Source organism: Pituophis catenifer, unplaced genomic scaffold (assembly GCF_029215685.1).
Source record: "Pituophis catenifer annectens isolate HBS135680 unplaced genomic scaffold, rPitCat1.0.hap2 SCAF_1, whole genome shotgun sequence".
Lineage (NCBI taxonomy): Eukaryota > Metazoa > Chordata > Lepidosauria > Squamata > Colubridae > Pituophis > Pituophis catenifer.
In genome coordinates, this window is record NW_027256881.1 from 87,379,635 (window position 1) to 87,391,654 (window position 12,020).

Below are 12,020 nucleotides of genomic sequence, written 5' to 3' on the forward strand. Positions count from 1 at the left end.
TGTTCTGCAGAACCTTCCACCATGAAGTAAGCAACAATCTTTTTATGGCCAAAAGTCATAGTTTACATATGGGGTAGTTGAAGGCTAAGTAGATGGGGACCATGTCACACATGGACAGGGATAATTTCATACATTTAGTAGCCTTTCATTTTTAATCCTTAAATTCCCATTTTAGAATTTAGACTACAATTTTCATGCATTTCCTCTTCAAAATAGGTAGAAATCAGACCACTGGTTTTAAGCCATTGGATCCTAGGACTACAAAAAAAGAAGAGTTAGACTGCCTGTAGCTCTGAGGCTGCAGATTATCTGCCCCGACATGTTCAGCTTTTGTTCTCTACATCCTTTTAGTTTATATAGCACTAACTAAAGGCTTGATAATCAAATACTGTACACTGAGGAGGTGGATAAGAGCTGCTGATTGAAAAATATATGACATGTACTGGTTGATGTAACAATGGCAACCATTTTCATGGAAACTCAAATCTACATTGTAATTCTTATAACTGAGACATAATTTTAAAATAGTAAATATTGTGCATGGTTTCATCACATTTAAATGGAAACCTGTGAAATTACTTGACTGCTCTATTAATCCAACATTAATGATTGTTTTGAAAAGGAGAGGTATAGAGCCCGCAAGAGTTCAGTAACGGGTGATTTGAAAGACCACTATTCAGGACTCTTCTCTGGTTGTCAGAGAAGATAATATGGGCTATATAGATAATTTCTTTGACCTGATATAGGCATAGTTGTATATTATTTTGATTTACCGTTAGTTCTGGATTGTCATTATGCACAGACATGTAATCCCTGGCACAGGTTGAGGTGTTTGTCATGTTAAGACTTGATGATGCTAATTTAAGTACAGTTCCCACTTGTAAATACACTGAATTGGTTGATCCAAGTAATATTCCTTTTTCTGTTCCTCTCTTGCATTCATTATATGTTCTGTGGAAAAGGTGTGTCTGCATATAACAACTTCTCCCTGTTTTTTTTTAATTATTTGTACTGTGATGTGCATACTGTGTCTGTTGTCTGTTTTTTATGTCTGTGTGTTTTCATTATTTTCTCTTCGTCACTCATTTGCTTTCTTTTTCTCTCTCACCCAACAGTCTAGTCTGTTAGACTGCCTCCCTCAGTCTTGCTTAAGTGCCTGCTGTTGTTTGATGTCATGGACGATCAAGGTATCAAGCCCCCTCCAGAATCATCCAGCTGTAATACCCGCAGCCTGATGCTGTTGTCACATTAGAGTATCCTCTTCTTAACAGTGCTCTTATTTTAAAAATTACTCCTGCTGCTTTATTTCATGTCACAGGGAAAAACACTGTGCAGTAACACTAAATTCTCTAATCCTTTTTAAAATATTATTTCATTTCTTGGCAAATTTGAATTTTTTTTTTATTTTTTTTTTTGCTGTCCTGTTTTTTTTCCTGTTTTCTAAATGGGCATTGTGGAAAGTTACTAACTTTCAGAAAGCGTTGTACATTTTGTCATAAAATTGAATTTCCAAACTAATTTAAGTTCAAAACTTTCTTAAAATCTTTCATGTAAGAATGAACAGTGACAAACTCTTAGGGTCTTGCTAATTCATACATCTTACAGAAGGACCTTATGCAGTTTCCAAATCTCCTTTTTGGCAATCCCTGAATCCTTCTCTGAATGTGATTGTAAGAAATCAAAATATTCATATGTTGTTTTGAGACTTGAAGGGCTCAGTTTTTATAAGTACAGGATATATATATATATATAGAGAGAGAGATACACACAAATATAAAGTATGACATCCTTAGTCATCCAAGGTTCAGCCTGGCTTCTGACCATCAAAAGGATGTCAATCCATATCTAAGAATTCCATCACAAATAGCTGGCTTCCTACAGTGTAAGGGTAACAAGAAAACCAAATGTTATTGTTGTTTTATATAGTTCTTGTGATGTAATTGTAGATTTCAAAAAGGAAAAAGTAATCAGAAAGCTGTTTCTTGAATATTTTCTAAATTGATATTTTCTAAGAAAAATGCTGGTGATAGTGATAGGAACAATAGCCCTGCTAGATTAACTCAGTGCTCATCCTAATCCATAATTATGTTTCACATTGTCAACTGTAGGATGTTCATACCAGAAGATGGAGAATCTTCTGATCAATGTCTTCTATCATTGTTCCCCTGCAATTATTTTGAAGTATACTATCACCTTTCAGTGAAAAACATACTGTCCTCATTAAATCTTAAGACTAATAGTCTTTGATAGACACATCCTCCATTAATTTATTCAGTCCCCCTTAAAGACAATCTTTCAATTCTGTGATAATGAATGAAGAAGCAGAAGAAGAAGACCAATCAGCTGGATTCATGACTGATTAACAGTTAGGTTCCTCCCAAATCTTTTAAAATAGTCCAGCTTTTGGTGTTGCTTGGAATAAATTTTTGTTTAAATGAGTAGCTTTACATTCTGAAAAAGAACACAGCACTGCTTAAAAGTTTGTGAACTCTTTTGAATTTTCAATATTTCTAAATCAACGTGACATCTCTTTATTTACCTGTAGTTTTAGAACTTGTTTGGAGAGCAGATCACATTTTAGGTCATATTTATGCAGGATTATTGAAAATTCAAAAGTTCATAACTTTTAAACACCATTGTACAAAGATTAAACAGGACTTTGATATATGTGTTACATATGTGTTATTGATATGCCTGCATTATGTAAAGAGAAATTTTTATTTATATAGATCCCCAATTAAAATATAGTTCTATGTGCTACAACATCATCCTTTCTTTGATAAGACTATGTAAGACAGATGAACTTGGAAATCTGTATCAAGAAAAAAAAATTAATATATAGGATCCTAAAAACATCAGATTAAGAGCACAATTCTGCAAGGCACAGTTCCTGAATCTGTTTTGACAGTCCAAGTAGATTTCTTGAATATGGAATTGGTTTGTTATTCTCTTCTGGAAAAATGTTCAGTTTCCCAGTCTAGCATAAAGCCATGGGGTTTCCTGGTTGTTTTCCATCCAGATATTAAGCATACCTGTTGCTGTTTATCTTTTTTAGATTTGTCTACTTTAACTAGGTACTTTAGATAAAAATGCATGTTGGATATGCTCCAATTAAATGTGCATAGTATTGCTGTGTAAGGGATTTAAGTTATCAACTATACAGTGTGAAACTGAATAAATGCAAAATATACAATTTTTTTCAATAGAAAGGCTCTACTTTTGCATTTTCTTTAGTTTCTGAAATTTTTCTACCCATTAATGTGTAGAGTTTTTATCCAATGAATATGGGCATCTTCCTATTAAATTAGCTTAGTTGGAATCTTCCCTCATTTAGTGAGTAGTGGTTTGATTGACTGATGATTGATTGATTACATTGTCCCTGGAGACAGAAGATAAATGTACATTAAGCTTCTTCTTCTTTGCATTAATCCTACAGAAGAATTCCTAATACCAAAACATTTCTTTGTCTAGTTTTATTTGTTACAATAATCTCATATTGGATTTAAATTTCACTCTCCCAAAATATTAAGAATTCTAGAATTGAAATTTTAGGACATTTAGTAATAACGCCAGCGCATTACTTCAGCTGCTACAAGCCATCCATGTTTACATTTCTTTATCAGTTGCGATAACACTGAAACTGTTTTTCAGCAACATTCAGATTGAAATCACCTAGAAAAATACCTTTCCTATTAGGTAATGTTAGGACCCCAAGTGGGATTTGGTGCACTAAAAGTAGTGGCTGAATCAAAATACTTTACTGCACTAAAATATTGAGAAAATTTTAAAACAGTTTTTTATTAGAAGAGATCAATTCCTGTTTAACTGTTCGATAGCAATAACCAAATGAGAAATTCATTTTTTTTCCTGTTGGTAAATATCTTGGTATTTTGTTCTGTGGATCCATCATAGATTTCCCACTTTGTCAGCAATCTTGTTGTATTAAATGCTATAAGTGCTATTAAACAGTGTTTATTTATAGCTATAAATAGTCCCCTTTCCAAACAAAAATATAGTTTACTATTTAATATATGCAATTTTATTCCTTTTCATATTAAAAAAAAATTGAATTCAGGGTCATCATCTTGTGACAGTTACTATTTTGGGATTGTTAATCAGTATGTTTAGGATTATGTTGAAATATGTTGTTTTGTCTTACCACACAGCACCACCATACTTGAAGTATTATTCCATTCTCAGTGAACCCAAGAGAGAAGAAACATGCCCTTTGGCTATTATTGCATAATAAATAAAATCCATTCTGCTATTTCTATCTTTACTCAAAAAGGATAGGTTTCTTATTCTTATGTATTTTGTATTCTTTTCTTCCAGTTATATAATTTCAAAACTAGCTCTGGCCTGAGAATTTTTTTTAAAAAAAAATAAGTTGATTATAAGGCTATCCTGGAAGTAAACAGTAATTCATGATTTATTGTTAAGTTGTTTGTATGATTAAGTTTGCTTTGCTTTAGTGCAGCTTCATAATGTGTACTTTTTTTCCTCCACCAAGGCATGTGTCATATTTCAGAAAAACACACACTTCTAAGAGATGAAACAAATGGATATAGCATTTATTGTACAAGTGATCCTCGCTTAATTACAATAATTGGGACCAGAATTTTCATCGCTAAAAAATGTGAACATAAAACACAATATCATGTCACTGCATTGTTTAGAGACTGCAATCCCGGCTATTCCCCAGTTGCCATCTTTAAGAGAGGACCTCACACAATCACGACTTTTGACTTGCTACTGGCTTTCCCAGTGACTTTGCTTGTGGGAAGCTGGCAGGGAAGGTTGCAGTTTATTTGATTGTGGGACACCGTGATGGTCAGAAATCTCATTGGGAACTTATGGAAACTGCCATACGTATATTAGTTTAATGTTTTGTTTGAGCATCACAATTGTGATGATTTATGATGAAATATTCATAAATAGGCAAGACTCTAAGAGGCTCTTAAGTATTTATGTTCTCACTGAAGTCATTCTCAACTTTTGGCAGAGTTTTAACCCAAACTGACATAATAACATGCATTCCTTGATTTGTAGTTTGTCCGTTTGCATTTATTATAAAAATTCCTATAAATGTATCCATTTTAACATAATTTTGAGACAGACTTTGATCTATTCTCAGTTTTCTTATATAACAAAATGCTGTCATTTAGTCAAATTTATTTATTTATCTATCATATTTCTATGCCGCCCACTCTCCGAGGACTCTGGGCGGCTTACAACAATCGACAGTATACTAAATAGCATATTGCCCCCAACAATCTGGGTCCTCATTTTACCCACCTCGGAAGGATGGAAGGCTGAGTCAAATTAATGTTGCAATGGACATTTATCAAAACTTAAGAATATATTAACTGTTGGGAGTATAAAGGTTGCGTAGTAGTTTCAATAGCTTCTCAAGTGTTCATAATCTGTGACACTCTGCAACTTCCTATCTCCCAAGATACTTTGTTGTTGTGAGAAAAAATGGGAGTATGCGATTCCATGATGAAATCCAAAACCATCGCTTTTCTAATATATCACTGTTGCTAAAGTTAAAGCTAATCAAATTTTTAAAAATATAAGAAATCCCCAAATGGGTTTGCATTAGAATATGTTCCAGAAAGTGAAAATATTGCAGAAAAACTAACCTATTGCTTATAGATTAATAGACTTTCAGTTGTTGTCTTTAAGAACAAATATACTAATGTAATGAATCATTACATGTTTGATTACTTTCTTACTAAATGCTTTAGTAAGAATTGAACCGTGGATTACTCTTGTTTTGACTATTAAAAATCTTCTGCAAAACTCATAAGAATTTGAGTCAGGTGTCAAAAACATTTTTTCAAATTCTGTCACAATGTCTTGTTCACAGTAGAAATGCTTTATTTAAAATAAGGTAATATGTAGCTGGAAAAATGTCTAATTTATCTTTTGCTGCAATTTTTTAAAACAAATTTTATAAAATCCCTACAATTAATGATATACTGTTTTTTTTATATAGTGTTCAACTCCTTCTCCCGAAGAGGAGAAGCTTATTCCTGTCAAAAGACCCAAAACACCAACTCCTGATGAATTATCTGACATCAACACCCAGACAAATTGGACCAAATCACTTCCACTGCCAACGCCAGAGGAAAAGATGCGACAACAGGCTCAGGCAGTCCCAACTGATGTTATCCCTATTAATGTAACAGGTAGAGTTTAAATTTTATGGATTTATGGCATCTCTTTATGATATTTAGAGCAAAATCATACCTTTATAGAAAGTAATGATTATGTTAAATAATGATAACAGATGATAAGCATCAGGGCCTTTAAATATTACAATATCAGAACTCTCCTTTTCAAAACTCATGCTGAATGGTTAAATATTCTGAAAAATGCTGAAATGTTATACTTCTGAACTTTCTGTAGGGTAATCTTTGTTCTTTAATGACTTGTTTCATAATAATGTTTCTGCTATTTTTTAAAGAAGTTTATTTAAAAAATATGTAGCTCATTTCATTCACTATCAAATGTGTTTTCTAGTATCATATGTGTTGTTATGGAATAATATTTTTGCTACATAAAAGGATGAGTAAGGTTTAATGACCTAAAATAAAATTGACTGAGACCACTGGCCCATAATAAAAGAATTTAAATTGAAAGTAAGGTTGTTCTCTAAGGAAGACAGAGCAGAATAATTAGCAAGCTTTCATTTTTGCCAGAATTATTAAGCAAGAGGGAAAGCAGGGAGAAGAAAAAAATTGACTTGCAAAAGCCCTAAAACCTGTTCATCAAGAATCTGAAAAAGACTATAGAAGGAGATTGCAAGCATAGCTGAATTAGGCTTTTTTTTTTTCTGGATATGATGATAGGTTAGGTCATAATTCAGGAAGTTGATGCAAAAAAAAACAAGCAATTGTTATTTCTGGTTTTCTATATAGCCTATAGCTATATAGGGATGTTTCTGATCCTTAGAAAACATGAAGGTTCCTTCTCAGAGGCACAAGAAGAGAAGCACGACTGAAAGATTGAAAACTTGAATTCTTGGTCCTTTACAGGGGATTCATCATTCTTAATCCATCTGGGTTTTGTTCTTTCCTGCTTAAAAAGGAGTGTCAGACTCAAGGCACTATTTTTGAACTGCAATCACATGCTAATCTACAAGATTGGTTAAACCAACTGACTTTTTTCATTAATAATCAATTAACACAGGTGCTTTCTTTTTCCAATGTGGTGACTAATATCTGCTTAACTATATTATTAGTCTTACCTTCTGAGAGAATTTTAATATAACTCAGCGATCAGGGTTCAGTAAAAAAAAAATATGAAAGGAAGAAATAGATAAAACAGAAATCCGTGTACCCTAGAAGAGCAAAAAAAAAAAATGTTTGTGGAAATTAAATTGTTGAAAACTAATAAATAGGAGTTTTCACCCCTTATTTTCTGCCTTCTTAAAAATGTATGGTTGTATTCAGTTGGAGTTTCTTTGTTAATATAGTCTTGCCCTCCACTGAATTGGTTTCTCTTCAGTTCTGCAGTCTCTGCATGCCTTCCAGATCTGGTGGATGTAGAGATCCTTTCAGATTTGTTATTAGAGCACATGATATCAAGAGGACAAAGGAAATGGGGAGAGTCCTGTTATGTTAGCAGAAGTATCTTCCTACAGTCATGGGTGCAAACAAGATAAAAAAGTACATGTAAGTCAAAAACATTTAATAGGGAAGATGCCAATTGTTTAATCTTATTTGACCCACAAAAGATAGACACAGGGATTTTAAAACATGGATCAGAGAGTAATGTGATCCTAAAGCAGAAAGACGTCAACTCTGCTAAAGTGTTCATTTTTCATGCTTTATGGCTATTTATATCTGAGTAAATACACAAAGATTCCACTATAAATCTGTCCTCCCAAATATTTGCTTTTTAGATAAAATATTCTTTTCAGGTAAGAAAATAAATATATAATTAAATATATGTCTCTGGTCTTTGTGAGACAAGAGGACTAGGTCATAAGAATCCATTGTTTCTTCTTCCATAGAAATATTATTTATGACAGTCTAGGCCAGCCACAGTGGATTTTATTACAATAAAATATTAATATTGCTGAACTAATATTAACTTTAAATGTCCTATTTAAAAATTAAAAGCCTGTAAAATAAAATTAATTAATAATGGACATGATATTTCACTTGTCTGCAAGGACGTAATGCCTTCCCACCTTTAGTTTCATCTGTCAGTACTCTTCTACTAAGATAAATTCTAGTACTAAAACTTGATATGAATATACTGAAGACTTAAGTTAAGAGAATGAACTGCTGAATTGTTACCAGCTTTGGGAATGGATTTAATCTCATGAATTAGCAGGAATTTAACTTGCTTTGAACATGATATACAATACGGGATATACAAGATGTAGTACATTTTTCCAGAGACCAGCAACTTTTTCTTTTCTTAATGCTGTTGTGTGTCTCTGGATGTGGTTTTACCCAAATACTTGGAAAGGGAGTAGTAGATATTACTTGATGATTGTTGTCTCAAGTAAAAGTTAAAAGCCTTTATTTGCTTACATATAACTAGCTTCATTGGGTTGCTTCTCAATTAGCAAGTGAAATTTAAACAGCTCTGTATAAATGTAAATTACAGCAAAAAAAAGGTGGCTCAGAAATTCATATGAAAAAATCGTGGAGTGCAATTTTAAGATAACAAACAATTTTCCTCTTTAGAGGTGTGCTAGACAAGCTCAAGCAGTACCTTACTAATCTACATAAACATTTTATAAAATGGCCACTTATAACACTATTCTAATTGGTGATAGGAAATTGAAGACTGAATGAGAATTCTAGTGAAAAAAGGATCAGTAAAATGAGCCTTCTAAGTGTGAATATACACAGCTATTATCTAATTCTCTGAACATTCTCTCTGGTTTGCAAAGTCTGATACTGATATAATTTGGGATGAGATGTAGACAGCTGTAGTACTACTTTTATAGAATAGAGAGGCTCTTGGCACTTCTTCCAAGAGCCAATTTAATGACTAACAACAGTGGCACATCTGAGGAATTTTTTTCTGTAGTTTTTGCAGAAGTACTGCTGTTCAAATAAAAGCAATAATGTAAGAGGCTCCCTGGTATGTTGAACAGAGCAGAGTTGATGGTCTGAAACTCTTAATTTGTTCAACTGCAAATGCTCCTTCACTCCTAACATTAGAGATGTTCCATCTAACAAGAACAGGATATCTTTGGGCTCACATACAACATCATCTTCTCAAACTCCCAAATTTTTGTCCATGCAACTGAAGACAAAACAGTTACCTTTAGTCTGGATTATAGTGTTGTTATAATCCAGAACATATTCATGTGTAAAGTTAAAAAAAAAATCTCTTTTAAATCATTTGCATATCTCATGTTTTCCTTAAAATTGATCTGATGAATTGACCTGATCTAGGGACGATCCATAAACAACACATTCTAGCAATGCTAAAGATACTTTTCAGTGAGAAATAACTTGGCTAGTCAGAAATGTAAAGTATGGAACAATTCAAATACCTGTATTTTTTCCCTTTGCTACAGTGAAGACAAGATGAAAGAACTTAATCTAGTTTTCTGAAACTTTTAAATCAAATATTTTGTGAATACAAACAAAAACCAAAATGTGAAGTATATTTGATCTGTAATCTGTCTGAAAGAATAAAAACAAGAGCAGAATATAAATATGGCTATTGACAAGTAGTCAATTTATTAACTCACTGAAAAAAAAATGGAAATGTCTATAACTATCTGACCTGGAAAACTGCTGTTGGGTCCATTATGATGCAGCACATAGTCAATTATAAGGCTTACTTCTGTTACATGCAACATGAATCATCTTAAATTACTTAAATCTCATTTTGATTCAAAGGGTTCAGCAAATGTAGCATCCAGTGGTGATAGATTAAACATAGTTGAGAAAGTCGAAAAGCAGTTCATTATAATTATAGTTTGTTTATCCAGTAATGCTACGACTTAGTATGCTTTTTGTGAATGATCAGAATGAAATGGAGTGTATTATCTTTTGGATCAGAGATAGCCGATTTAAATAAAAAATATTCCTTATTCCATGATTAGGCAAACACACACACATATATTTAAGACTTACAGAATCATACAGATATAAATAAGTCATTTTTGGCAGCATACAGTCATAATACGGTATATTTTGACGTTATATGTAACAGTATGTACATGTATCTCAAATGTTTTCCAAAACCCATTTTCACTTGAAAACCTATTTTTGGTTGTGCTGATTAGGTCTTAATTTGACTTAGGTTATGTAAACACTATCGTTTACATGTCTATATTTATGACTTACAGTGTTTTGTGAATCCAACAAATTTTAACACATTCTACTAAATATAATTAGTAGAAGGGTCAGCAACATTTTCTAGTGCTGGCACCTGATAAACCAGGCTAACCCCAGATCATCCAAAATCACAGGGATCAAATCACCAAGAAATTATCCACATAGGCCAGGGGTGGGCAACTGTGGCCCTTATACAACCTGTGGACTTCAACTCCCAGAATTCCTGAGACAGCCAAGCTGGGTCAGGAATTCTGGGAGTTGAAGTCCACAGGTCATAAAGGGGCCACATTTGCCCACCTCTGACATAGGCATTTAATTTTTTTTTTTACATTTAAGCCTTACAGTTGCAGAGTGCTGTATCTGTTCCTGCTTTGTATGACCGTGCTAACATCATATATTAATGCCTTTTCTTCATTTCTACTATAAGCAAGTGGAAGAAAGTGCATGATGTCAGTCTGCTTGAAAATAATGGTGCTTTGCTTGTTCTACTGTACATCAGGGGAGAATTTTGACCGCCAAGCCAGCATACGGAGGTCTTTGATTTACACAGACACTGTGGTAAGGCGGCCGAAGAAAATGAAAAGGCGAAAGACTATTACAGGAGTCCCTGACAACATCCAAAGAGAGCTAGGTATGGCTCATCAGAACTGTATTCCATTTCAATTAATTGCTGATCGTAACTAAACTCATAACATTTAATTGCGCTTTTGGAAACCAATACAGTCTGATAGCCTCTTAAAAGTTCCAAATGAATGTATGGTTGATCACTAAGAAAGAATAGCGAGTGCGTTCTTTGTGTTTTAAACTCATCTGGACCCTTAGCCCATTTATAACTTTCCAAAATCAACATTCTGTTTATTTATTAAAAACATGTAGCTGCCCCTCTTCTAACCGACTCTGAGTGGCTCCCAATCTAATGTTAAAACAACATATCAAATCATATTAAAATGAAAATTAAACAGATCAAAATATTAAAAACATTATCACATGACCATGGGCATGATGCAAATGTTTGCAATGACTGAAAGTGCTTACAGCCCATAAAGCAGGGGTGAAATCCAGGAGGTTCTGACAGGTTCTGAAGAACCGGTAGCGGAAATTTTGAGTAGTTCGGAGAACCGGCAAATACTACCTCTGGCTGGCCCCAGAGTGAGATGGGAATGGAGATTTGCAATGTCCTTCCCCTGGAGTGGGGTGGGAATGGAGATTTTGTGGTATCCTTCCTCTGCCATGCTCACCAAGCCACACCACGCCCACCAAGCCACGCCCACAGAACCGGTAGTAAAAAAAATTGGATTTCACCACTGCCAAAAAGCATTTTTTCTCAGGCTATTGTGGTTTCCAATTATCGTTAAAAGAAATGGTCATAAGATGAGGACTACCTGTAACATCCTTTGAATGATGTCAACAGGGAAGTTGGATATAATCAGAGTTCTCATATAAAAAATTAATTTAAAATCTTTGTAGATGATAAAGCATTATGTGATTTGGGGTCTCAGACTAATCTTTGCAGTGGCTTTATGCACCATGCAAAGAACAACTGCACATATATCAAAACTGGAATTTCTAACAATAAAAAAAAATAAGAGAAGGTCCTTATGATTGTGTTTTTAGAAGAAATCCATGCTAAATAAAGGTGAATATGACCAAACAACTAAAACATAGGGTAATTTGAATAACATCTACAGCTTCCTCCAAATT

General features: G+C 33.5%; 1 protein-coding gene across 1 annotated transcript in view; it reads left to right on the forward strand.

The window, feature by feature from the left end:
- Window positions 1–12,020, forward strand: part of NHSL1 (NHS like 1) — a 45,402-nt gene that overhangs the window by 20,544 nt on the left and 12,838 nt on the right. Inside the window, exon 4 of the mRNA XM_070932682.1 lies at window positions 5,999–6,191. Within this exon, the coding sequence (XP_070788783.1) occupies window positions 5,999–6,191 (193 nt within the window). The remainder of the gene's footprint in view (window positions 1–5,998; window positions 6,192–12,020) is intronic.